The 27,787-nt window shown below is 45.3% G+C and overlaps 2 protein-coding genes across 4 annotated transcripts in view; one reads left to right on the top strand and one right to left on the bottom strand.

The window, feature by feature from the left end:
• Positions 1 to 69: 69 nt before the first annotated feature.
• On the bottom strand, positions 70 to 20,745 carry PGGHG (protein-glucosylgalactosylhydroxylysine glucosidase). Of its 3 annotated transcripts, XM_087715735.1 has the most exons (14): positions 20,461 to 20,745; positions 19,856 to 20,145; positions 18,389 to 18,599; positions 17,431 to 17,866; positions 16,291 to 16,410; positions 14,425 to 14,556; positions 14,178 to 14,289; positions 13,771 to 13,843; positions 10,830 to 10,966; positions 9,859 to 9,992; positions 9,649 to 9,744; positions 9,454 to 9,551; positions 1,134 to 1,348; positions 70 to 268 (listed from the first exon to the last, which is right to left on the bottom strand). In XM_087715735.1, the coding sequence occupies exons 2-14, from the start codon at positions 20,106 to 20,108 to the stop codon at positions 207 to 209; spliced, it is 2,079 nt and encodes a 692-aa protein (XP_087571861.1). In that variant the 5' UTR covers positions 20,109 to 20,145; positions 20,461 to 20,745; the 3' UTR covers positions 70 to 206. The 3 variants fall into 3 exon arrangements, 1 of the variants encoding a protein (XP_087571861.1); XR_015696681.1 differs by lacking the exon at positions 70 to 268 and having other exon boundaries at positions 1,209 to 1,348; positions 9,454 to 9,744; positions 10,803 to 10,966; positions 20,359 to 20,745; XR_015696680.1 differs by lacking the exon at positions 70 to 268 and having other exon boundaries at positions 1,209 to 1,348; positions 9,454 to 9,744; positions 10,803 to 10,966.
• Positions 20,746 to 21,500: 755 nt separating this feature from the next.
• Positions 21,501 to 27,787, top strand: part of LOC148049549 (NACHT, LRR and PYD domains-containing protein 12-like) — a 206,453-nt gene continuing 200,166 nt past the window's right edge. Inside the window, exon 1 of the mRNA XM_087704001.1 lies at positions 21,501 to 21,752. The gene's annotated coding sequence lies outside the window, so the exon portion shown is untranslated. The remainder of the gene's footprint in view (positions 21,753 to 27,787) is intronic.

Below are 27,787 nucleotides of genomic sequence, written 5' to 3'. Positions count from 1 at the left end.
AATAATGTAGAATAAGAAAATCATCAACTCTTGCTTGATAGTTTTTATACGTGTCAGTTTCTTTATACCCCTCTTATTATTTTTACAAATAATTTAGAGTGGCAAACATATACAATACACCTTTTCCTATTTTCCCCACAACAACAACCCTGTGAGGTAGGTTGAGCTGAGAAAGAGGAACTGGCCCAAAGTCACCCAGCCGGCTTTCATGGCAGAACAGATTCTTTCTGAATCCACCCAGCAGTTGTAAAGAAGGAAACACTTTGCCCTGAAATGAAAAGAAAAGGCAGAATGTATTAAATAGTGATTGAAATCTATCCCAGTTTCCATCCTTCATTTCTGCTACTTCTCCATGTACTCCTATGAGACAGAATTAATTAATTATACATTTCCAGCTGTTATTAATTCCTACTTCCATCAGCCACATTGATGCCCAAAAGTCAGGAATAAAGCTTGTTGTAGTCCAGGTCCTCCAAACTGCTTTCCCTTCTAGAAATGAGAATTTCAAAATTTCCAGTTAGCAATTGGGGCATTCGACATGATCTGATAGGTCAGACAGATTCCATCCTGAAGAGCGTCTCTACCTTTCCCCACACAAAGCAATGGGTCCTGCTTAATGCTATTTCTAGGTGTCATATCTAGTAGACCTTAGCTAAGCAGCCTTCTTGCTATGCATCTTCTTCTAGGAGTTCTGGAACAAGAGTTGGAACTCAAGGAATTACATCAACATCTAAAGTTCTCAAGGGCTGCCAGCAATAATTGTTTATCTAGGTTTGCTTTGACTGGATTCCCACATGGAAAATCCAGAGAAGATAGAGCTATGCCTTATGAAAAGAGGAAATCGTGAGAGAAATTGTGTCATAGATATGTTTGGCATTCACTTATCAGATTCCTCAGCTGTCCTGGGAAAGTCACATACTCTTATATAGATTTTGTTTTTCATCTATAGGGACTGAGCTCTGTTTTTGGCTGCTTGTGGATCTAGATTGGCTCAGTTCCAGCTTTAATAAATACGAATCTCCAAAGGCCATCCTGAGGGCTAGTCTAGTAGTGCTAGTGATATAGATATAAAGTTCTTAAATGTTCTTAAGGGACAATGTGGGGTATTCATGTTATAACAAACAATGTAACACCTTCTTTTAAGGGCAGATGCTCTCCTGTTCCAGCCAGTACCACCTCCAGAACAGATAAGTGTAAATTGGGAGAAGACTTGGTCATTTGGATGGTGGTTTTCTCTTTGGTGAAGGTGAAATTCAGCTTGCTTCCTAAGTAGCAAATTCCAGTAATGTTCAGCTGCTTTATGTCATCAGGATAAACAGGGTCAAACTTCAGGCAGCTTCTGGAGATCCTAGGAAGAGCAGAAAGAACTCAGTGGCTAGAATAGGGAATCCCTTACATTATCATCAGCCTTGAAACAGGACACAGATGCATCACTCAGGGTCTCATTCAAGATTACCATTCTTCTCCCAAACAAGTGATTCTAAAGCAGAGTCCAAAAATAAGTTCTTCCAAAGCTTGATGGGAGTGGTGGGATGGCAAAGAAAGCTATTAAGGTCCAAGTTAAATTAACTACTGGTAGTTTTTAAAAGGAATGTTAAAGCCCAAAAGCCAGAGCTTAGAGTAGAATACACTTCCAGAAACTCTGGAGAGTTACCAGACCAAAGTTGATCCTGCTGGCTAGAGTGGCTGATGCATTTTGCAACTTGATTTTTGCATCATCTATGCACATACTATTCTGTGGAGCAACATCAGCAAAAGAAAACAAAGCACTGATGGAAGAGAATATGTGTAGCTCAGGGTTGAATTGTGAGGTCCTTGGTGCTCTCTGAGCTTGGTTGTTTTCTTGCAGATGTTTCATTACCAAACTAGGTAACATCATCAGAGCATTTGGTGGGAAAAGACAAGATGGCCTTAATCTCAGTATCCCTGCTTGAGGGATTCTGGCTGCTCAGTTAATGGTATTTCAGATTAGCAGAAACAAAAGGAGTTTGATGACTGCAGTCAGAAGCATCTGCCCATGCACAGCTCCCCCCTCCCCCCCTTGACTTCTAAAAATAGTTATCATTGTAATTTTAATGTACATACATACATACATACATACATACATACATACATACATACATGCATGGGACTTTTGAATAGATAGGAATCACTCACAGCAAGTGCTAAATGAAATCATTCTATCAAAATTTTGTATTGCTTTACAAAATACTTTTAGTTACAAAGCTCTCACTATATTTATTTTTAGATGTGGCTTTTCTAACCTATATCATTGTTATGTTTTTATAAGGAATTATTCTCTGTCACACATATCCTATACGCAACTTTTTTTGAACATAAGGAGATATACTATATTGCCAAAAGTATTCTTTCACCCATCCAAATAATCAGAATCAGATGTTCCAATCACTTCCATGGCCACAGGTGTATAAAATCAAGTACCTAGACATGCAGACTGTTTTTACAAACATGTGGGAAAGAATGGGTCTCTCTCAGGAGCTCAGTGAATTCCAGCTTGGAACTGTGATAGGATGCCACCTGTGCAACAAATCCAGTCATGAAATTCCTCGCTCCTAAATATTCCACAGTCAACTGTCAGCTGTATTATAAGAACATGGAAGTGTTTGGGAATGACAGCAACTCAGCCACGAATGGTAGGCCACATAAACTGATGGAGCGGGGTCAGCGGATGCTGAGGCGCATAGTGTGAAGAGGTTGCCAACTTTCTGCAGAGTCAATCGCTACAGACCTCCAAACTTCATGTGGCCTTTAGATTAGCTCAATAACAATGCGCAGAGAGCATCATGGAATGGGTTTCCATGGCCGAGCAGCTGCATCCAAGCCATATATCACCAAGTGCAATGAAAAGTGTCGGATGCAGTGGTGTAAAGCACGCCGCCACTGGACTCCAGAGCAGTGGAGATGCGTTCTCTGGAGTGACAAATCACCCTTCTCCATCTGGCAATCTGATGGACGAGTCTGGGTTCAATGGTTGCCAGGAGAACGGTACTTGTCTGACTGCATTGTGCCAAGTGTAAAGTTTGGTGGATTATGGTGTGGGGTCGTTTTTCAGGAACTGGGAAGTGCCCCTCCCGAGAAGAAGGCGGGGCTTAGCAGTAAGAAGACGGACTTTCAGGCACTTCCTGAATGACCATCTATACCGGAGTCTTTTTTGGAGGATTCTTTTGAATCTAAGCTGTCCCGAAGAGACAGTGACGTGGGAGGAACTCCATGGTCCCAGAGGTGTCCGCAAAATCTCTGGGAACCTAAGGAAAGCCTTCCTAATCCAGTGGCTTCCGGATCGGCTAAACAATGCCGACTGCAACTGCAAAGACCCAGAGAGAGAGCAGAATATGAGCAGGTCGTTTGATGTGAGTTTTAAATCCTTTTTTTTGTTGGAAAGAGAACACCCTAAATTTGGAAACTTAGTTTAAAATAAGGCTGAGAAGTGAGAAAAGCGGCGGAGATAAATGTTTGCCATTTGGAAGTTTATTTTTCTGTTCCTTTTTTCTAATTCCTAAGCTGGGCTGGACTTTCCTGTAATTTGAATCGGCTTTTTACATTCCTTCTCTTTGTTGTCGACACCTTTAACTTTGAATTTATTGGGGCACTAAATCTTAAACTTAAAGTGCTTTGAAGATCGGGTTTTTGTTTTTGTTTTTTTTTTGGCTTGCTTTTCTTCGTTGCCTTTTAGCCCTTTTGAGGTTTGTCTTTTTTTTTAACAATTAGTAATTAACAAACGGAATGGACTAAAACAAGCTGTAAATTACAAACTACAAGCCAACACTGCCATCTTGTGGACTTGAACTTTGTTATTAAAATCCCCCCTGTAATGTACTTGATTTACGTGTTTACGCAGCTGGGAAACTGTGAGATAAAGCAGCAAAGCTGACCGTGACCTTGAAGAGACTCTTATCTTAGGGGGGGAAAAAAAGAGTCCGGGAAAAATCATTTGTTTTAGCTTGTTGGCATCCTTTCATCTCCCAACACCATTCTCATATTACCGGCTGTGGAGATATTGACACCAAGTTTTTCTTTTTTGATCATCACCACCGACCTTTTGATCTTTTACATATATTTTTTTTCTTCTCTGTTTTGATTTTTTTTTTTAACCTCTGGATCACCTCTTGACTATCTACATTTTTTCTGCTTCTTTCTTTTCTCACTTGTAACTGAAGCACCCCTTCTCCCCTTTTTGGAGGGGGGGTATCTTCCTTTTTTTTAATTACTATTTCATACTCTCTTACTTATATATATATATATTTTATTGCACTCTACTGCATTTCATCCTTGAAACAAAAAAAAAAAAAGCTTCCTCTTCTCTCCTTCCTTTTCTTTCCCTTCTCTCTTTTCCTTCCTTTTTTACCTCCCCCCTTTTCTTATCTCCCCTCCCCCTCCTCTGTGTACTTTACGTACTTAATCCACTATACTTATAACCCTCTACCCTCTAATACTAATTGGCTATGAGTAGAAAAGCAGTTGCCTCTGGCTTTACATCAACCCCTGCCCCCTCACCTGCGGGAGGCCAGAGGACAACACAGATGACGTCTCATCAGGAAAAAGAGAAGGAAGCCAACTTTGAAACACTTATACAAATGATGCAGAAAATGCAAGCAGGAAACGATACCCTTGTAAAAAAAATGGAGGCAATGGAACAACAAAACCAAAGTATAGTACAAAAAGTTGATAATATGGAAGGAAAAGTAGAAAGTATACACAACTGGATGCTGAAATATGAAAATAGGATTCAAAAAATTGAAAATAAGATTCAAGAAGGAGAGAAGAAAACTGAAAAGCTAGAGATTAGACTAAGTGATGTAGAAAGAGAGAGCAGTGGAATATTAAGATGGGAGATGGACAGGTCTGATTTTTTTTTTAAGATTCCAAAACATAGAAGAAGAAAAAGGAGAGGACTTAGTCCAGATAATTTCAAATATTTTGATAGATGTTCTGGGGATGTCCCAGGACCAAATAAAAGAAACAATTGATGAGACTTTTAGAGTATACACAAGGTATGCAATGAGAAATGCTCTTCCAAGGGAAGTGCATGTAAGATTTACTAAGAAAACAATTAAATCACAAATCCTACAGAAAATGAGAGACAGGAAATTAGAATATAAAGGAAAGGAGATTGTAGTACTTAAACAAATCCCAAGAGAGGTGAGAGAGAGGAGAAGAGAATATCAATTTCTGACCAAAGTATTGATAAAAAAAGGTGTTAACTACAGATGGCTCATACTGGAAGGTTTATTATGTACTTGGCAAGGACAAAGACACAGGATAGATACAACTGAGAAGGCAGAAGCTTTCTACGAAGAATACTTCAGAGAAACGGCGGAGAAAGCTGGGAAAGACGATGCAGTGATACAAATACTGGAACCACCTGTAACCGCGACCGAAAAAATAGAAGGAGCAGTAGGTGGAAGTGAGAAAGAAGGGGAGATAGGGAATGGGAGCCGCAAAGAAAAACGAGAACCTAGATCCACTAGAGCAATAAACCCTGTATATAAAGTATAAACATGGAAGAAAGAAAAATGATTACAATTAACATTAATGGACTCAATTCGGTAGCTAAAAGGAAGAAAGTATTTCATAAATTAGAGAAGTTACAACTTGACATAATCTGTCTGCAAGAAGTACATATCCAAAAGAAATATGAACATTTACTAACTCAACCAAAGCTTGGGAAAATGTTTTCATCATTGGCAAATTGTAAGAAAAGAGGAGTGGTCTTTTATATTAAAGGCAACATCCCAACAAAAGTAGTATACGCAGAGGAAGAGGGAAGAATTTTGATGGTGGAAATTATGGACACCAAAAAGACACTCCTAATTGGAATCTACGCCCCTAATGAAAAACAAGATGAATTCTACAAAAAACTACACAAAAAAGTTTTGGAACTAGACTATGCTGATATTTGTATGATGGGAGACTTTAATGGCATTGTGAATCCAAATATGGACTATAAAACACATAAAACAAAAAAATTAAATAGGAAGCCTCTGCCAAAATCTTTTTTTAGGATGACAGATGAACTAAATTTAAAAGATATATGGAGAGAAAGAAACGTTAAAAAAGAACAATATACCTTCTATTCAAATAGACATTCTTCACTCTCCAGAATAGATATGATATGGGTTTCAGCGGACCTGAGCTCCAACATAAAAGAAATTGAGATCGAAGCTAGCACCTGGGCGGACCATAATCCAATTTTAATTAAATGGAAAGGACAAAGGGTAAGATCTAGATGGACACTAAATAACACTATATTGAAAGAAAAAGAGTTTGTACAAAAAATGGAAAAAGAGTTAGTCCTTTTTTTTAAAGAAAATAGGAAAGAAGATACGTCATCGCAGAATCTCTGGGACACAATGAAGGCTGTTATTAGAGGTTTGACAATAGATTACACAAGGAAGAGAAACTCCAAAAAAAGACAAATGCATAAAGCTTTAGACAATGACTATAAAATACTTGAAAGAGACCTACAGAGAGCACCACAAAAAAAAGATGTTAAAATAAAGATGGAAGTGCCCCTCCCGAAGGGAGGTGGTAATAACCGCCTGGATCCAGCCTCGTGTCACCTCACTGCTGTTGGCGACCAACCAGGAGGGACATGGGTCCAGTACACAGGTGGAGGCACTCATAGCTCTCATGGCCTTGTCCACATCCCCAGGGGCAACATCCTGAAACTCAACCCAGGGGTGGTCTGCCAATTTATCCTCTTGTGCCTCGGCTGGATCTGCATAGGTGGAGTCCAAATCCGACCGAAACCGAGCAACTTTGTCCGCCAAGAACTGGACATAATCCTCAGCCCTGCCCTGCAAGGGGTCCCCCGTATTCCTCCTATGTAGGAGGGAGCGGGTTATCCTAAACAGGGTGGCTGGGCGGGACTCAGCGGACGCAACCAAGGTGGCAATATACGATCTTTTTGCTGTCCTAAGTGCCCTGATGTACTCCTTGGTGCAAGTTGTTAAGAGTGCTCGGTTCGATTCGGATTTATCGGACCTCCATAGGTGCTCTAGGCGTCTCCTCCGGCTCTTCCTCTCCCGGAGCTCCTCGGTGAACCAAGGAGGTCTCCGGGATCCGCCGCCTCGGAGGGGCCATAGTGGCGCAATCCGGTCAAGGGTCTCTGATGCTGCCGAATGCCAGGCAGCAACCAGAGTCTCCACCGGACTGTGGGTGAGAGTATCAGGAATAACCCCAAGCTCCGTCTGGAACCTCAAGGGGTCCATAAGTCACCTGGGGCGGAACCACCTGGTCGGTTCCTCCTCCCTACAGTGGGGGTTTGGCCTCCGAAAGTCAAGCCTCAGTAGGCAGTGGTCTGACCACGACAGGGGTATGATCTCATTGCCCCTCAGACCAAGATCACAAGTCCACTGCTCCGAGAGGAATACGAGGTCGAGCATGTGACCCGCTGAGTGGGTTGGGCCCCGGATTACCTGGGTCAATCCCATGGCCGTCATGGAAGCCATGAACTCCTGCGCCCCATCAGAGTGTTCACCGAGCGAAGGCAAATTGAAGTCCCCCAGGACCATAAGTCTGGGGAACTCAATTGCTAGCTCGGCTACCGACTCGAGGAGCGAGGGGAGGGCTGCTGCAACGCTGTTGGGAGGCAGGTACATTAACAGCAAGCCCACTTGACCCTTGAGGTCCAACTTCACCAGCAGGGACTCACACCCGACAAGCTCCGGAGCAGGGATCCTACGAGGTGCTAAAGACTCCCGGATAACAATAGCCACACCCCCACCCCTTCCCTGGGCTCTCGGCTGATGAAGCACCTGAAATCCGTCTGTGCACATCTCTACGAGGGGGACTCCTCCCTCCGGGCCCAGCCAGGTTTCAGTAATACATGCCAGGTCTGCCCTCTCGTCTATAATTAAGTCCCGGACGAGGGGAGCCTTGTGAACTACAGACCGCCTTCTGCCGATTACCTCCCTAAACCGACCAATTAGATCGCACAGACTAGGCCTCCTCCGAATCCCATCAGCCAGTCAATGCCGACTGGCGACCACACGGAGGAGAGCCTTCTCTGTTGCTGCCCCGACCCTATGGAACGAGCTCCCCATGGAGATCCGCACCCTCACCACGATCCAGACCTTCCGCGCAGCCCTCAAGATCTGGCTCTCCCAGCAGGCCTGGGAATAGGTTTCCAATCACCCGCCCGAGTGTTTGATTGCTGAATGAAAGTTGTGTTTTATTAATTTTCTTTTGTTCACCAATTGTTTTGTTTTGACCTTGCACTTCCCCTCCCCTGTGGTTGTAAGCCGCCCTGAGTCCCCTCAGGGAAAAGGGCGGCATATAAATCCCAATAAAACCTTAAAACCTTAAAACCTTAAACCTTAAACCTGGCATTTAGCGACAACAGCCTGAGACCAGGGTCCTGATCACTCGTGCCATCTGGCCTCGGAGTGGAACTCATAGGGCCAGAAGGAGGGATCTCTGTGATGTAGCGAGCCCTCCTTCCCCGGTAATGGCCAGCCCTAAAGTCCCCGCCATATCTGCCCCTCCCCGTTACGACCGTAATGCTCTGGCCCACTCCCGTGTCCATGGTCCCCCCAACCACCCCGGTGACCCCCACATTCCCCGGCAGGTCCTCCGAATCAAACATACTCATTCACTCACACAAGCAGTCCCCACGTAATAATTAAAAACACAGAAAATACAGCGGTAATAACAATAAAAGTGGGATCATTCACGCAATCACATACAATCCCATGCACTCACCATACCAGATTAAAAATTGCGCAGGCGCGCGAAGTCCGTACTAGGCTTATGTCTTCTGCCAAGAGCAGTAGAGAGTCCAGTATAACATAAGGTAAAAAGTATATGGTCTAAAAGGGGTGTTCCGCCCCTCTCCTTTTCTCCAGGTTCTAAAACACACCCGACAGGGGAGAGGCCACACCTTGAGGAAGGCTGGGTTAGATGGAGCGGAAGGGGGGGGGATCTAGACAGGTCGCAGTGGTGGCAAGCCAGCTTCCAGATCTCATCAAGTGACCTGTCATATCGATCACCCCCTCTAGAAAGTTCGATACAGTCCAAAGGGGAGGGTGGTTGAAAGGTAGAATAAGTCCGGATATCGACAGCAGCAACAAGAGCCGGAAGGCCGATCATGGTGGACAAAGGCCTAATGTACAAGTCCGTTCACAGCAACAACCCCCTTAGTAATTTAAGTCCAGAGATGAAGAAAAGAAAGCTCGTCCCAGATGGAAGGAGGGGGGGGGGATGCCCCATTCAGTGGTTGGGCCCAGACGTTCTCAAGGGGCCTTTTGGCAATATAGTGTACATTTTAAGCCAAATACACAATAAGACAGCTAAGAAATAGATTGTAAGAAACTCTAGGGTTAAGGAAGTTATGTCCCCATTCATTCTGCCACACAAGATGTTCTGGTACATCACATGATTTCGACTAGGAAGAAAACTGTGATAATTTTTTTCACCATTCCTAATTTATACCTGAACCCAGCATATCCAAAAAAGATGGCTTGCAGAAATCCACCCATCCCAGTCAAGAAATTTACAGCTCCTGATCCATCAGAGTTTTCCGCCCAGATCTAAGAAAAAGAATATATATTCATATGTACTATAGATGATTGTTGTCAAGAGTTCAAGAACTTAAAGACAGGAATAAAATGTGCCCAATTGGTTGACCTTGAATGGCTCGGTGATGTTGCTGAAACATTTGCTCATCTGTTGTTGTGCTCTTTTAATTTCCTTCAGCTCCAACCAGCCAATTGCAAACATGCTCTGAAGGAAGAAAGACACTGGTAACACTGAGGGTGCACTCTACCATCCACAAACAGATGCACTGCAGATGGGCATGGAAACCACTTGCTCCCTCCCTCAAGGCCAGCTTTTTACCCAAGTCATGGCAGGCCCCTGGGGATCAGTCACAGGCTCATAGATCTCTAGATCCTTCCTTCTGACTTCTGGGTCCATGGGGTACATGAGAGGAAACCCAAGCAAGACAACATCCGCTTGTTTCACTAGCTCACCTGTGGGAAGAGGCATGAAGCAAAGCTCTGAGGTGACCAAGATGTGGGATGGTGATCGCTAATGAAATGGAACCTCCCGTTTTCATACCACATTCCCCTTGATGGAGAAGGGGATACAGGAAGAAAGCCTCTACTTACCTCAAAGAATCTTGATGTATGGGAAGCAAATGTGCAGCAGCTGTCACCATACATTAACATGCTGAGAAAAGGTCACCTGTTTTTTTTTTTTTTTTTGTAACTCTAGGAGCCTGCTAAAATGTCCATCTGAAGAAACAACTTGCAGATATTCTACTATCTGGCCCATCAGTTTAGCCAATATGCGAGAGAGTTCTCTCTTTCCAACTCATTCCCTCTTGAAGGGGTAGGCAAGTGTTAACCAAAAGCCACATGTAATGTCAAAACCCTGTGTTACCTTTGATACAACCAAAGCAGTTCTAATGGTGTCAAGCAGTTTCAGGCAATCAGAGGATTCCAAGGGATAATTGAAAGAATGTGAAAACAAAGGTTTCCATTTCCTTCTGGCAAAGAAATCACTGTGTTCCCAAATAATAGTGACAATAGAACAATTTTGCACTTTTTTTGTTGGTGTGAGGAAAAGGAAAATCTCTTGCCTTTACATTATTCTTCTCATTTCCATTCCCCCAGTGGAGAAAGTACATCCCTGAACAACAATGCGAAAATATTGACTATTGGGCAAAATATTAATTTGATGTCCCCCACCTTAGCATGCAAGCTAATTGATGGTTACATTTCCATCATTAGTGAACATTTGATATGCAGCGCAGTTGGTTTTAAAATTAGGATGAACACCTTGGTTTCTTCTTCTGAATCCCTCACCTGGACAGTATCCATCATATTCTGGATGGTAACCTCTGCTCTGATCCAAAGGCACTTTAAGTTTCTTCATAATCTCCTTCCACTCTTCGGGGACAGCAAAATGCAACTGGGAGCCCAAGTCAATTGCAAATTTCAAGCTGAAATGGTATGGAGGGAAAAAGATCTAGCGGAGTTAACCTAGCAGAGAATTACAAATTGGAAAATGTTGAGGTTTATTGGATTTTGGAGTCCTCCCAAGGACTCAGGGCAGCGTACAACATAAAAGAAAACACATATTACAAAAATTAAAAGGGACATTAAATAAAGTATCCAAAAAAACCCAATTGATATTTACAATAAAATTTTAAAAATTAAATTAAAATTAACCACCAAATTAATCCTGTATTTTATTCTATTCAGGCCAGGCCGGCTGGCTGGAAAAGCCAACCTTTAAGGGCATGTCGGACGGACCGGAGGTCGGGTATTTTGCGAAGCTCCGGGGGCAGCTCATTCCAGAGGGAAGGCGCTCCCACAGAGAAGGCTCTCCCCCTGGGGGTCGCTAGCCGACACTGTCTGGCCGACGGCACCCTGAGGAGGCCAACACTGGACGCTGGGAGGCTACTGGTGACAGTAGGTGGTCGCAGGTAACCTGGGCCTAATCCATGGAGTGCTTTAAAGGTCATAATTAGTACCTTGAATTGCACCCGGAAGACAACCGGCAACCAGTGCAAGCCGCCTAAAAGGGGTGTAACATTATAACCCCATGATAACCTGCACGGCCACATTCTGGACCAGCTGAGGCCTCCAGGTACTCTTCAAGGACAGCTCCATGTAGAGAGCGTTGCAGTAGTCCAGGTGAGAAAGGACGAGGGCATGAGTGACTGTGCACAGAGCATCCTGATCCAGGAAGGGGCGCAACTGACGTATCAGGCGAATCTGGTAAAAGGCCCCCCTCGTCACGGCCATCAGGTGTCCTTCTAAACTAAGCCGTGTATCCAGGAGGACTCCCAGATTGCGGGCCCTGTCTGAGGGGGGTAAAGTTTCTCCCCCTATCCTCAAAGATGGAACAAAATGCACAAATCGGGATGACGGAAACCACAGCCACTCAGTCTTGGAAGGATTGAGCTTGAGCCTGTTCTTCCCCATCCAGATCCGCACAGCCTCCAGGAAAAAGGTTGACATTTAGCATTGTTTTGATGTTGCTCCTGATTTGATATTAAAGAGGTATAAAATTATTCCGTTTTAATCACTATGATGTCATACTTGCTTAATGCTTACTATTAAATTAAAATGGCATTCCAAAGGTAAAACGGCATACATTTTGTTGCAGACAAATCAGTTATATGCCACTTAAAGAAATTTTGTGGACTTCCTCTAGTCCTGGGGTAAAGACAGGCATATTTTTTTCAAAAAATGTTACATTAACAGTCTCAATAAAGTGTCTACACAAGTTTTGCAATTATTATGTCAATCTTTCTGCTTTTTACCAGTGTTACTCGAGAACAGAATATTGATTTCTGAACAATGGTGTTACTTTTTCAAAAATTTCAAAGAGATGGCTTGTAATGAAACCAAGAAAACCAGCAGGAACATTTTCAAGTTTGTCATCTGTGTATTTCCCTTCCTTTTTCTTTAGAGTGTCTTTAAATGAACATGGAACTTGAGATCTTGGATAACCAATACTCATGGATTGTTTAATGGTTCTTTTTTTTTGGGTACAATGTGGATTAGACTGGACCCTTCCAAATTTGGAATTCTCCGATTCCATAACTGGCCCACACCAGGGACATCTTCTCTGGCACTAACTGTGGGGGATGTAATAACAAAATCTAAATCTAGAGAAACACATTCATAGACAACAGTCACACTCATGAATTGAATTTGAAAAAGATTCCCAAATAATCCATAAAGTACTTGGAAATTTGTGCTTGATTTTATATTATTCAAACAAATTAGGGGAAATTTTGCAATTGTATTTACAATTTGCTTTTACAATTTGCAAAGAAGCAATATATATATTTCATAAAACAGAGTATCCTTACAAAAAATCTTACTCTATTTCTATTTGATTGGCCTCCTTTCCTTTCTTTACATGGGAAATGCCTTTCTCAAAGGGGGTGAGGAGGGAGAGAAGGAGGAAAGGTTAGTCTTAAACTATCGCTGCATTTGAAAGTCAACTCCTCCTGGAAACCAGAAAGTAAATTCTGTGTCAACTGGAAGCGGGAAGGAAGAGGGAGTTGACAAATATACTGCATTTGGTTTGGTCTTTGGACCAGAAAGTTCAAAGCATCTTCCCAAGAGTTGGGCTGAAGAGATGAAACTCCCCAGCCAGCCAGACTAAAGTATGACATGAGGCTCAGCCTAACATAATTATTTTTTATGTTCTTGAAGGGTAAGCATGCCAATGAACTTTTAAATTACAGGTAGTCCTGGACTTATGACCACAATTGAGCCCAAAATTTCTGTTGCTAAGTAAAACATTTTCAAGTGAGTTTTGCCCCATTTTACAACCTTTCTTACCACTGCTGTTAAGTGAATCACCAGAGTTGTTAAATTAGTAACACGGTTGTTAAGTGAACCTGGCTTTCCCATTGACGTGGCTTGTCAGAAGGTTGCAAAATGGGATCTGGGACCCTGCAATAGTCACAAATATGAACCAATTGCCAAACATCTGAATTTTGATCATGTGACCATGAGGATGCAGCAACAGTCGTGTGAAAAATGTCACTTTTTCCAGTGATGTTGTAACTTTGAAAGGTCACTAAATGAACTGTTGTATTTAAATTTGTAACAGATAATAAATGCATTGAGAAGGTGCATTCAATGTTAACCATAAAAAAAGCCCGAAGTAGAAAAAAAGCCAAAGAAAGAATAGAAATTCTGGAAGGAGAGAAGGACAGAGAAGAAATTCTGGGAGGAGAAGGGCAGAGAAGCAGGATCAGTGATTCTGGACATCTCTTACCTCCTCTGGGCAACTGCATTTGTATAGACAGAATTATCTACAGTGCAATGATATTCATCTGGGGGCAAAACACCTGAAAGGAGGCAGACAGTTTTAGAACTCAGCAGCCCTTCCATAGGCCTCACTGTGATGTCCTCATGGTTAGGAATGGACACCTATAAGCTGTCCAATCTTTTCTCTCTCTCCCAGAATCGCTCTTGCAATAAGCATTGATGGATGAAGGTTCAAGGGTGCATATTGGTTGCAATGCATTGGGGCATTTAAGAAAAACCTTTATTGCTCTCCCTCCTGTCTCCCAAGGTTATTCCCACCTATCATTACAGGTTCTGCCTCATCAGCTGTAGCTGCTGGAGGAGATGCACTGAACTGACTCCTATCCCTGCTCAGGAGCCCCCTTACACACTTACCCACAATGTGATAGTTTTCTTCCTCAGAGTTCCACACAACTCGGCTGCACCAGTATTGAGCGATAGCCTGGACTACATCCCAGCCACCTTCCTGCTGAAAGAGCTTCAAGTCCTAGAAGCACATCAGGAGAGATTCCATTGACCCTGCAGGGCCCCATCTGACTCAGACAGGCTAGCCAGGTTTAGTGGCAAAAGCAGGAGCAGGATGGGAGGCAACAGTGGCTACTCCAAGCCCAGCCACAGCTACCTGAGTGAGGCAGAAATATTGCTCGAATGCCAGCATCACATCTCCATTGATGTGGATCTCCTCGTCTCCATAAATTTTCTCAGGGCAGACCTCTCGGCCCGTTGCCGCACTCTCCCAGGGAAACTTTGCACCCTGCCACAATGGAAACCAAAATGAAATAAAATCAATTATCTTGACAAGGTCATAAGGCATATTAAATAATAAAATGTTTTCTTTCTTTGGAGGCATTCAAATCCAGAGCATGCTTGTTCAGGAATGGGCAGCTTTTCCCTGCAAGACAGAAGAGCCTGCTAGAGAACAGCCAGTGGCCTCATTTGCTCAATCCAGTTTCCGTCCTCAATGAGAGAAGGCAACTTTTCAATGTCATTCTGGGCCTTGTACAGTTGCCAAACAATAGTTCTTGCGGTTGTTCAATGGTGGGTCCCCACAAAACTCTCCACTTGGGTCAAGTGGGGTGAAACTCAATGGGGGAGGGGTTGATACCTTCAGTATCCAGCCACATGTTCATAGGAAAGAAGAGAACACCAGGAAGTTGCCACATGAAGGCCACTGCTTGGATCCAATAAGCAAGTGAAGAAGTTTCCTGTTGTGATGCTACAGGTTAGAAGTTGCCAGTCTTTATAGCCTGTTTGGTGCAACGATTAAGGCATCAGGCTAGAAACCAGGACATTCTGAGTTCTAGCACCCCCTTAGGAAACAATCTAGTTGGGTGATCTTGGGCCAGTCGTCTATTCTCTGTTTTAGGAAGAAGGCAATAGGAAGCCATTTCCAAAGTCTTGCCAAGAAAACTGCAGGGATTAGTCCAGTCATCAGGAATCAAGACTGTTTCAAAGGCATAAACCCCTCCCCCCATCCCTATAGCTAACCTTAAAATTTACTGAGACTTAAATTAACTGATTTTAAACCCTCAGCAACAAGTTGCAAATTTGAGAAATGCTTACATGCTTGTGCCCTCTGAATCCATGGATTCAGCATCACTGGAGTTTTAGCAGCCAACTTCTGAAGGAAGTCTGCTCTTCAGGATTATGACCTTAGAAATTGTTACTACATTGTTGTTTAAGCGTATTGCCTTAATTTAAAGTTAACTTAATGTTCACAGAATCAGCCCGCAACAATCTTGGCCCTCAGTTTACCAACCTCAGAAGGATGTAAGGCAGAGTCAACCTTGAGCCAGTGGGAATCGAATTGCTGGCAGTTGGCAGAATTAGCCTGAAATACTGCTTAGTAACCACTGTGCCACCAGGGCTCCAACAATTAATCTAGCTTAATTTCAAATGATTTATATATTCATGTGGTGTTACTGGTGGTTGGTCTAAATTACTTTATTTAATCAATTCTAGACAAAGCTAGAAACTCACCCTGAATTTTCCATTGTGCTACTTCAGAAATTATTTTCAAATTAGCCTGTTGAAATTTGGAGCCCCTTGCCTGTTCTAACCATTTATGCTTTCTGGGGAACAGAGAAGAGATCCCTGACTTGTCTTCAGAGCAAGGTCCGAATCTGGAAAAGAAGCCATCTAACTTCTGAGAAAGAGTCAAAATCTCCTCAATGGAGACACCACTTCTTGTCCTTCTACTTCCAGTCTCCCCCACTTCAGATTGCAAAAGCTGCTTTTGAATATCATCAAGGCTTTCGAAACTGTTTAGAGCCACTCATGTTTCAAAGGAGTTTCTGCTGCTGCGCCAGGATTTTACTTTTGTTTCTTGAAAAGCTGCCGAAATGCTAAAATTAAAAACCATTCAAAACAAGGGGAACCTGTGTGTGGATCACAGCCACGACTAAAGGAAATAGTGAAGGAAACTGGTTCCATGCCTCCTGTGGAAAGAGAAGAAACTTTTCCTCTTGTCATTGTAACTGGCTTCTACCTTGTATCCTTGTTCCCGTGCGTTGTGTAGAGCTCCCTCTAGTGTTTGGATCCTGTATTTTAAGATAGCACAAGCCGCTTCTGGATAGAAAAGCAGGATGTTTGGGTATATCCAGGTATCCTACGTTTAACAACAAAAAAGGACAACATATATAAATATGGCCATCAAATGCAAAAGATCTGCAAATTAGAGTTAAGCCAGCAGTTATTCCTTTCCCATAAGGGCTCCCAGCTTCAGATGAGAATGAGTCTTTTGGGAGACAAACTTCTTCAACCCCTCCCTCAGAACAAAATCTTGGCTCTAGGAATTATGTCGCTTCAGTTTAAAAACTAGAGAATCACATGATTAATATTCTTCTTTGGGGCAGGAGGCTGGTGGAAAGTTAATATCAAATCCTCCTCAGGGGACTGTGGAAGAAAGCGCTGCTCCCACCAGTGCATGCACGCATAAAGGCGCCTGCCCCTCCCTTTTCCTCTGGGCCGCCAACCCAGAAAGTTTGGGGAACTCTGATTTAGGGGACAGTGTTTAAATCAGGAAGTGCCAGAGCAATAATAAAAACATGGTATTTCACATGTCAGATGAAACAACCGGAAGGTTAGCAAAGCTTAAGTTACAAAGGAATGGATAGAGAGGGAGGGAGGGAGGGAGGAGGGGAAAATTAGAGACAGATCCAGAGTCAGGTCATTTGTTAATAAGACCTTCCAACTTGTTGTCCATTTTGAAAAGATATTTTATTTGAGAAGCAGAGACGGTGCCTTAGGACAGAACATAGATAACAGCCGGATTCAATCCATGTCACCTCAAATTAAAAAGATCCCTAGTTTAAACACACACATACATTCTACCCCATGCATGTCAGGTGAGACGAACTAAGTCTAACTTTCTATCTTCACTTTCCAGGCTGAGTCACATATCTGAACTAACCATTGATTGCATGGTACTTACATCAACCTGCAACAGAGAGAAGAAGACCTGGGCAAAATTCACAACACTTTTTAGTCTTTGCATGCGCATCACAGAAAGCTAACACCAGCTGCAGGACAGTAGATGACCCGGTCTTTGCCATGTCAAGCAGCATCTTCCCCAATTCATCTCCCCTTCATCCAGGAGTAGCAAACTGGGGCGGTTCCCTTTGCTCACCTGGTCCCAGAAGACATGGCCCCAGTAGTCTTCACCGGATGTGCCGTTGGAAAGGCCTCCTGGGCTGATTCCAGAGAAAGGGAAGTTAGCAGAGCCCAGAGGAGGAATGGCACTCAGCAGGTAATACAGGCAGCCATATATGGCCTGGCTGAAGGGAAGAGGCCCGTCCACATCTACACAGCAGCCTTCCCAGAGCGCTGCCCATGCCTGGGTGTGAGACAGATATAAGGAACCCGATCCAACCAGGGACATCCCTTCACAAAAGGTCCTTTGCACAACCTCTTCAGACTCTGCTACGGCCATGAGGAACTCCCATCTCTGCTCCTTCTGGTCTCCAGGGAGGGTCACTGATTGGGACACCGGGGTCCAGATCATGTGTACAGTAGGCTGGGGGCCACCCTCTACTTCTGGGACCAATGTCTTTCCATAGAGATAGCTAAAGAGGAAGAAAAAATGGGAATCCTTATATTTCCCTCTGGGCATCAGAGGATCTACCAAACAACCGAAACATCACTGGAATTCTACACTTATTGAGCACAAAGACTTTGCTTTGCATACCTTTTGAACTCTAATCTAAACCTTTTCCATCTCCCCATTCTCCTTTTCCTTTGTATCTCTGCCTATACCTTTTAAGTGCAGTGGCCAATGGTTCTCTTCTCCCTCAATCTCTCTGCCTCGTAGACCAAGTTACTTGGGAGTTCAAGAGTTGTAGAGCCAGCATATCCAGAGGACAACAGTTTAGGGAAAGCAATATTAGTCAAAGCCCACCCTTTCTTAACAACAAAAGTACCCTCTTAGCACGATAGGCGTTTCCTGACAGCCTCCCTGTGTCCTCTGGAGGGGGACTGCATTTATTCCCTATTCACAGAATCCACCAGAAAAAGAACTAAGCTTTGTTATTGCAATATTTCAATGCTTGGCCAGGAGCCACAGAAAACATTCCCACAATAATACTCACTGAACTCCCAGGAAATCTGGCCCTTTCTGCAAGTCCAAGTCTGGACTCTCTGGTTTGAACTGGGTGTGGAGATTCACTGTGATGGGTTTAGTTTCGAGAGCTGATCTTGAGATTGTTATGCTGGAAGCCAGAAGATGGACAAGAGACTGGTGGGCATAGACTGTGTGAGTAGCTGTGTATCCTGAGCACTGAGCTGTATGGAGATAGGTCCCTGTAGACGGAAGGAAAGAATCAGTTTGAATGCATACCCTAAATTCTCATGTCGAATCTACTTTGCAATTTCACAGAAGGAAAAGGGTCTGGCATAAGAAATTGAAGCATGGCTGACAATATAATCCTTCTGTTATTTGATGCATTGGAATATCAAAAGGGATCTTTGTGATTGTCTTCTTAACAATTAAATCCAATCCAATTCAAGGAGTGAAAGATAATCCATTGCTTTGCCAAGTGTTACCCAATTGGTCTTTTGGATCCAGAGACAATAAACATACCAGCAAATAAAGATATTTTAGGCTTTATTATTAACTTAAGCTAACAGAAAAGCATTTATATCAAGCAAGCTGATTCCCAATTTCTTACAAGCTGTTGGGAGCTCTTTCATAAGGACAGCAATGATACCCCATTGGAGGGGGGGATGGCAATGTTCCCAGTAGACTAGGCTAGGTTCTGTGCAGAAGCTCCCAGCTTAAAGGCCATTACTAGAGTTTTTATTAACCTGACATCGTGACTTTATCCAGACTGCAAGACCTGACCTGGACAGGGAGGCACCTGACTCTGGGATGGGAGTTAGAGAGTCTGAGACTTTTATAGGTAAGTTTTGCACCTAGGGGAAAATTTCCCCTCCCTTCACCTTTGTTCAGCAACCAAGAGTGAAAAATAAGCAGGTTAACTAAGACTGAATTCTACATTTTCCAACAAGTATGTCACAAGAAATCAAAATATGTTATTAAATCCCTCAAAATATAATTGATTTTCCATATTGTTACCATATCCATTTTCACAAAAAGGTGAAAATGTTCTCCAGATTTTGAGCACTCTGTACTGTACTGTCATTAAAACACATTCCTATCTTGAAAAGTCTTCTCTTCTTCCAGGTTGAAGGTTTTAGGAGGTTGGACAAGACATGCTGGATACCAACTCACGTCATCCTGTTGCTAATGGGGACTATTTTGCTGCATCTGGAGATCTAGTTGGAGAGGCTGTTTTAAAAGATGCTTTTCAAAATAGGTTCATTTGACTGATTTTCAGATTCATTTATGAGCTAGGAAGGGATTCAAACTTCAGAGAGAACGTAGTCCACTTTGAATTTTCTATTTTGCATCCCTTTTTCTCCTTTTTAAATCGTAGCTTCACATTGTCTTTCAAAATAAACATTCATTTCTATATTCAGCATGTGAGTTGAAGAAAGCTGCCCTGGCAGGGTGGCAGGAATGAAACAACGTAGATGAGGGTGGCATTGCCTCTTACCTGTCCTGGTGTCCAAACAGAAGGTCTCCCTCAAGTCATCAGCCCCACCCACATCCATTTTGACATTAAGGGGACTGGGGAGATCAGCCCGGTGTGTCTGCCCAACTTCTCCATTGTACACCCCATTGACATGAAGGATGTCCCTGTAGATTCGGGTGCCCAGATAGGCGTTGGTCAACGTTGGGAGGAGTCTGGCATCAGAAGGCAGAGCGTCTGTGGTAAATACGGCAGGGTCTTCACCCACCACTGCCATCTCAAGAAGAGGGAGGGAGCAATGGCTGGAGTTCCAGCTGGAGAGAAAAACAAGGCACACAATATGTACTTTATCTCAGTGTTTCTCACCCTTGGGAACTTGTGGGTGGATTTCAACTCTCAGAATTCCCCAGGTGACTGGAATCCGCCCATCTTAAAGTTCCCAAGAGTGAGAAACGCTGCTCTGTTTGCATGGCATTGTGCCAAGGGATGGATTTCCATGCCCATCATCCCCCCTCCCCCAATCTCACATGGTACCGAAGATCAGCTTAAAATCCACATGGGAAGAAGGACTCAGATGGATCCATTCTGCGTGTGAGGGTGCAAAGGAGAGGCAGGCAGGCAAGTCTTACAGAATTTGGGGAAACGGCAATCCTCCAGCAATTCCTCATCAGCTAGTAGGGACTAATGGGAAATGTAAGTCCAAAAGTCCAGGCTGTTGTAGGGAAGAAAAGAACCAGCCCATCCGCACAGAAATATTCCCAAGGAACGGAGGAAGTTCTGAAAAGAGCCGCCGGTCATTCCCGCCCTTGCCTCTTCCGCCTGGCGAATTTGCTGTTTAGTCCTAATTCCGCAGGGTGGGAACAACTCCAAGCGGAGAAATGGAGCTTTTTGTAAAAACTGGCCACGCCTTCCGGGCCAAGGGACTGGAGGGGCCTCGCCGTCTCCCCTCCTCCCTCCGGCATCGGCCCTTTTCTGCCTTTCCCTTTTCTCTCTTTGAGACTCTCCCAGCGGGTGCCGCAAGGGGGCAGCATCTGACCGCGCAAGCGCGAAGAATCCAAGGTGGGGTTATGTTTTTTCCTACGTTTAGCTGGAAAATGCCGAACTACTAGGGTAAAAATTGGCACTCTGCGAAACCCACTCACCAGTCAGAAATTGGACAGCCATTAAGTGAAGCAACAAGCACTTTATTATAAACTACGGTTTTGCAAGAGATGGTGTCTAGCAAAGTAGACATATCCCCCCCCCCCAAATAGATTTCAACAGCGTTTTATTCCCTCAGCCCAAACGCAAATCCCTTTTGACGAGGACCACGAAGTTCACAATTTCCCTAAAGTACCATTGGCCTTTAAACTGGCTTTTCTAATGGCCGTGGGTGACTTTTGCTTTGCCCACAGTTGCTGCTTTTCCGTAATTTAGCTGCATAAGCATAAGAATCAGAAACAAGCAGATCATTTCTAGCGTATGTGTGAGCTCTTGTGGTTAAAAGTTGAACAAAAGAACGCTTTAAAGATTGGTAACGAATCTTTGCCTTTGATTGGATAAACTTTGTTTCTATCTGCCTAAAATGTATATAATACTCTGAGCCACTCTTCCAGGGTGTGGCTATTCCCTACATGCATTTGTTTGTATGTTTTGTATGTAGTTTTGTCACCCAGTTTTTACGATGGCCATAAATAAAAGCTGATACTTTTTGCAAGCCTCGTTTGGAGTCTCCACTCTCTTTGGCATCTCAGTGGCCCGGGAAAAACTGCTGGAACCTTACACAAGCAAGCAGGAAATACAAGCAGGAAGAGGGTTAGAGCAACACACATGCTTTTAAAAGTGAAACTACTCTTTACATCCGGTATGAAAATCCCGTAAACAGACCTTTTCAACCATTTAGCAGCATTGGATTATGCCTGTACATGTTCACCACAGAGTGGTAAGTCTAAACACTTTATTGTTCAACATGGATCAATTGTTTTTCTGGGTAGATGCTTGCATGAGATGCTTGTGAATGGGCACATTCAGACACTTCTAGTTATCAGAGGCATCCAGATTGTTCATGTAGTGAAAGTCAGCCTAGAGGAAAATGTTTCCTTGTACTTTATTTAAGCAATGAAGGGTTCGCAAGTGGCAATTTCACACAACTCAGCCTGGGCAGTAACTTGACTCTAGAAAAGCTCTTACCTAGTAGATCAATTATAAGCTGGCTGCCAGTATGGGCCCCTGGAGTGTTTCAGCTATTACTGTGCAGATCTCTTTGGTTGGCATCCCTTGATAGCTGGGATAGGGTTTGATTACATGTGAACTCCCATTCCATTCATATCAAAGGCATCTTTTAAGGTGCTTCTAGATTGAAAGGATTAACTGGTGACATCACCCTTGCCTGTGGGATGCCTGTGGGGGCTTCTTTCTTGACACCATTCAAGGAGCGGGAGTGAATGATGTGAGCTCATCCCACCATGCAGTACTGCACTTGGCTCTCAAACACAACATCCTAACCAAGTGAGCCACCCCACTCTTAATGAATGTGAACTGTCTTGATTCTGTCTTGGGATTTGACTCAGGTCAAATATCTACCTTCTAATGTAAGGAGGACTATCCATCCCCCTCTGCTGCTGTTGGGCGTCTCTCTCCATGCTAGGAGGCCTAAAATCAGCCTCCCACATTCCCCCCTCCCCCGTCTCTTCTTCTGCTTCTATCTTTTCTCTGTCTCTCACCCTCTCCCTCTCTTTAAAGGAGGAACGCTTTGCAGCGCTGCCATGTTTGATGTGTCTTTTTCTGCTGCCTCTGCAGCCAGTTCGCTCTTTGCTCTAATTCAGTGCAGTCCCTTTTCCTCCCTCCCTCCCTCTCCCCCTCTCCCCGTTTGAGTGGAAAGGGAGCGAAGCAACACACAGAATGTGTGAAGGGGGGGGGGGGGGAGAATCTCTCTGATTGCTAATAGCCGACTAACAACTTGAATCATTCAGCAATAGGTAAACTGACACTCCCTCACAGCTTCCTTCCAGCAGCAATTTCAATTTCAATTAAAGCAAACTCAAAGTAACTTGTTATGACTCTGTGCGCACTTGCCTGGCCAGCCGCTTACCAAGAAGACCTGAGAGCTGCCGCCTCGGTCAAAGCCGTGTGCGCACGCAGGCGCACACTGAGAGAGGATGGAGCCATCCACTTCCCTAGCACAGGAAGGGGTTTGAGGTTGCGACCCTGAGCACCAACATCACAACTGCCCCTTCCTCTTTTCCCCTCCTCTTGTTGCGGTCGCGCTCTCTTCTTCTCCCCCCTCCCCCTCGAGCTTGCCATTCCCCTCACGGCGCCTGCAGGGCTTGAGACTTTTCCCTCTCCTCTTTCCCGAGGCTTTAACGGAGGGGAAGCAAAAGCTTCCAAACGGCAGCTTTGAGCTTGCTCTGACAGATCTCCCTTTTTCCCTCCTCTTGCCTCGTTTTTAAAAAAACTTTAGAGGCAGCGTTTACAGGCAAAGCCCACGCGCGGATAGGACGACCTGCCTCCTCCCCTCCGCTTCGTTTTTCTGCCCTCGTTTTCACTCAAGGGATTTGACGGTGCAGCGGGATTAGCCTGCTGGTCTGTGACATTGAGCATTTGGGGGACTCTAGCGCTCCTCGCTCTGTTCCGCGCTCTACTCAGGGAATAAGAAAGCCGCCCTGCTACTTGGCGTTCTTTAGAAGTCATTTAGAAGGACTGCAGCTCAGTTCACCTCTCCTCACTTGGCAGCTGCAGGAGCCACAACAAACAAAACGCTTCCCTTTCCCCTTCCAACGAAGACACAGGCGAAGAAATGCACGCATGCACACAAAGGGACACCCTCGGTTTCGGTGACTAGAGGGGAAATGTTCATTATGCCAGGGCTGCACCAGAGCCAAATGCACCAGAGGCAAGCGAGCACATCCACACATACATACCCACCCTTTCCATCTAGCTGCTTTGGGCACACCCCATAAGTGACTGCCAAAGCGTAGCAAAGGTGTATGCGGGATTAAGGGGGATGCAAAAGGACGCTGCTTCTCTCTTGCGCTAAGGCTCTGGTCATCACCTTGCTGTGTTATTCCCCAGCCTCCCCACGAGAAGAGGAGGAGGGGAAGAGGATTGTACTATTGGCCTATGATACATTATCTAAAAAATGTAAAGCCACTTCTAATTTCTGTTGAAAACATGGAAACTATAAAGGACAGTTTACTATGCATGGCAGTCTAGTGAAATAGTGAATGCCAATAGATATTCAGAGAACTAAAAATAATAATATTACAATAAAACTAGAATTTTTTTTCCTAGGACTTATGAATAGCCAATTACAAAAGACTCATGGATGATTGGTTTTATACATGGTAATTGCAGGGAGCAAATATGGAAAAAATACAGAGATAGCCACAATGGTGATATGAATCACAAAGATGGTAGAACTTTCATAAATGGCTAAATTGAGATGTTTGATTAGGAAGGGAAGAGCAGTCCCTTTATAAAAGACTAAAAACTCCTTAAAGACTTTGTGTTCAAAATGGATAAAAATGAACTCCTGGGTTTACTGGTTAAAAAGGACTGTATTGAGGGCTTCCGGGGGGAGGGGCTTGCTGGTGGGAGCTGGTCGTTACAGCTCCGGAATCCTGGTGCGTTTATCTGTCGGATGAGCAATCCATCAGCCATCTGACAGCTTGTTTACCTTTTCTTCGGGCCAAGAAGATAAGGTGAGCTAATTGTGCCGGGCAACGTGCCAACCAACTTTCGCAGATCGTTTCTGGGAGTGGGGAAGGTCAGCCGAGGGCAGAATTGTCTCCGTGCCAGGAATTCTTGCTGCGATTTGCAGTGCAAAGCAAACCTCCCATCCTCAGAACAAAAATTTGATTTACTGAATCCAAGACGAGCGGACCCTGTACACGTCATTTCATTTCATTTTCATTTCATTTAAGTTTATTTATAGGCCGCCCTTTTCCCTGAGGGGACTCAGGGCGGCTTATAACTCATGTAGGAAGGGGAAACATATAATGACATATAGGACAATACATAATTAAAAAGAATAAAGCAACATTCATCATTCGGGCAGGGATGGATTATAATCTTTAACCCCAGGCCTGACGGGATAGCCAGGTCTTGAGGGCTGTGCGGAAGGTCTGGACGGTGGTGAGGGTACGAATCTCCATGGGGAGATCGTTCCAAAGGGTCGGAGCTGCTACTGAAAAGGCTCTCCTCCGCGTAGTTGCCAGTCGACACTGACTGGCAGATGGAACTCAGAGGAGGCCCAATCTATGCGATCTAATGGGTCGTGAGGAGGTAATTGGCAGGAGTCGGTCTCTCAAGTACCCAGATCCACTACCATGAAGGGCTTTGTAGGTGGTAAGTAGCACCTTGAAGCGCACCCGGAGATCAACAGGTAGCCAGCGCAGCTCGCGGAGGATAGGTGTTATGTGGGCGAACCGAGGTGCACCCACAATCACTCGCGCGGCCGCATTCTGGACTAGCAGAAGTCGCCGGATGCTCTTCAAGGGCAGCCCCATGTAGAGCACATTGCAGTATTCCAGCCTAGAGGTCACAAGGGCCTGAGTGACTGTTGTGAGAGCCTCCCGGTTCAGGTAGGGTCGCAACTAGCACACCAGGCGAACCTGGGCAAATGCCCCCCTGGTCACAGCCGACAGGTGGTAATCAAAGGTCAGCTGTGGATCCAGAAGGACTCCCAAGTTGCGAACCCTGTCTGAGGGGTGTAATATTTGACCCCCCAGCCTGAGTGATGGAACACTGGCCAAATTATTGGGAGGAAAACACAACAGCCACTCGGTCTTTTCCGGGTTGAGTACAAGCTTGTTAGCCCTCATCCAGTCCCTAATGGCTTCCAGACCCCGGTTCATCATGTCCACCGCTTCATTGAGTTGGCATGGGGCGGACAGATACAACTGCGTATCGTCCGCGTATTGGTGATATCTTATCCCATGCCTCCGAATGATCTCGCCCAGCGGTTTCATGTAGATGTTAAATAGTAGGGGGGACAGGACCGACCCCTGCGGCACCCCATATGTTAGGGGCCTAGGGGTCGATCTCTGCCCCCCGACCAACACCGACTGCGACCTGTCCGAGAGGTAGGAGGAGAACCACTGCAAAACAGTGCCTCCCACTCCCACCTCCCGCAGTCGTCGCAGAAGGATACCATGGTCGATGGTATCGAAAGCCACCGAGAGGTCAAGGAGAACTAAGATGGAGGCGTGGCCTCCATCCCTGGCTCTCCAGAGATCATCGGTCAATGCGACCAAAGCGGTTTCTGTGCTGTAACCAGGTCTGAAGCCGGACTGGAATGGGTCTAGGTAACTGGTTTCCTCCAAGGACCGCTGAAGCTGGGAGGCCACCACCTTCTCAACAACCTTCCCAACAAAGGGAAGGTTGGAGACTGGACGGTAGTTGTTAAGGACGGCTGGATCCAAAGATGGTTTCTTCAGGAGGGGTCTCACCACCGCCGCTTTAAGTGCGGCGGGGAAGTGCCCCTCCTGAAGAGAGGCAGTAATAACCACCTGCATCCAGCCCCGTGTCACCTCTCCGCTGTTGGCAACCAGCCAGGAGGGACACGGGTCCAGTACACAAGTGGAGGCACTCACAGCTCTCATGGCCTTGTCCACGTCCCCTGGGGCAACATCCTGAAACTCAACCCAGCAATGGTCTACCGAATTATCCACCTGTGCCTTGGCTGGATCTGCAGAAGTGGAGTCCAAATCCGACCAAAACCGAGCAACTTTGTCCGCTAAGAACTGGACATAGTCTTCAGCCCTACCCTGCAAGGGGTCCCCCGTATCCCTCCTATTTAGGACGGAACGGGTTATCCTAAACAGGGCAGCTGGACGGGACTCAGCGGACGCAACCAAGGTGGCAATATAAGATCTTTTTGCTGCCCTAAGTGCCCTGATGTATTCCTTGGTGCAGGTTGTTAAGAGTGCTCGGTTCGAATCGGATTTATCGGACCTCCATAGGTGCTCTAGGCGTCTCCTCCGGCGCTTCCTCTCCCGGAGCTCCTCGGTGAACCAAGGAGGCCTCCGGGATCCGCCACCTCGGAGTGGCCATAGTGGCGCAATCCGGTCAAGGGACTCCGATGCTGCCGAGTGCCAGGCAGCAACCAGAGTCTCCACCGGACTGTGGGTGAGAGTATCAGGAATAACCCCAAGTTCCGTCTGGAACCTCACAGGGTCCATCAGTCGCCTGGGGCGGAACCACCTGGTCAGTTCCTCCTCCCTACAGTGGGGGTTTGGTCTCCGGAAGTCAAGCCTCAGTAGGCAGTGGTCTGACAATGACAGGGGTATGATCTCATTACCCCTCAGACCAAGATCACAAGTCCACTGCTCCGAGAGGAATACGAGGTCGAGCATGTGACCCGCAGAGTGAGTTGGGCCCCGAATTACTTGGGTCAAGCCCATGGCTGTCATGGAAGCCATGAACTCCTGCGCCCCATCAGAGTGTTCACCGAGCGAAGGAAAATTGAAATCCCCCAGGACCATAAGCCTGGGGAACTCAATTGCCAGCTTGGCTACTGACTCGAGGAGCGAGGGGAGGGCTGCTGCAACGCTGTTGGGAGGCAGGTACGTGAACAGCAGACCCATTTGACCCTTGAGGTCCAACTTCACCAGCAGGGACTCACACCCGACAAGCTCCGGAGCAGGGATCCTACGAGGTGCTAAAGACTCCCGGATAACAATAGCCACACCCCCACCCCTCCCCTGAGCTCTCGGCTGATGGAGCACCTGAAATCCTTCTGGGCACATCTCTACGAGGGGGACTCCTCCCTCTGGGCCCAGCCAGGTTTCAGTAATACATGCCAGGTCTGCCCCCTCGTCTAAAATTAAGTCCCGGACGAGGGGAGCCTTGTGAACAACAGACCTGGCATTTAGCGACAACAGCCGGAGACCAGGGTCCTGATTACTCGCGCCATCTGGCCTCGGAGTGGGACTCGTAGGGCCGGAAGGAGGGATCGCTGTGACGTAGCGAACCCTC

This window comes from Thamnophis sirtalis, unplaced genomic scaffold (genome assembly GCF_051295495.1).
Source record: "Thamnophis sirtalis isolate CommonGarterSnake01/CBP01778 unplaced genomic scaffold, rThaSir2_p1.2 scaffold_1, whole genome shotgun sequence".
In the NCBI taxonomy this organism is placed as follows: domain Eukaryota; kingdom Metazoa; phylum Chordata; class Lepidosauria; order Squamata; family Natricidae; genus Thamnophis; species Thamnophis sirtalis.
This window is presented reverse-complemented; position numbering and strand designations above follow the sequence as displayed.

Bases quoted from the DNA above. Each gene is read 5' to 3' on its own strand.
- PGGHG (XM_087715735.1), bottom strand. From the start codon at position 20,108: ATGGCAGTGGTGGGTGAAGACCCTGCCGTATTTACCACAGACGCTCTG. The intron at 13,844-14,177 runs GTAAGTGTGTAA...GCCTCCTTTCAG, and splicing joins AGAAAACTATCACATTGTGG to GTGTTTTGCCCCCAGATGAA. The intron at 9,745-9,858 runs GTAAAAAGCTGG...TTCTTCCTTCAG, and splicing joins AGGGGCCTGCCATGACTTGG to AGCATGTTTGCAATTGGCTG.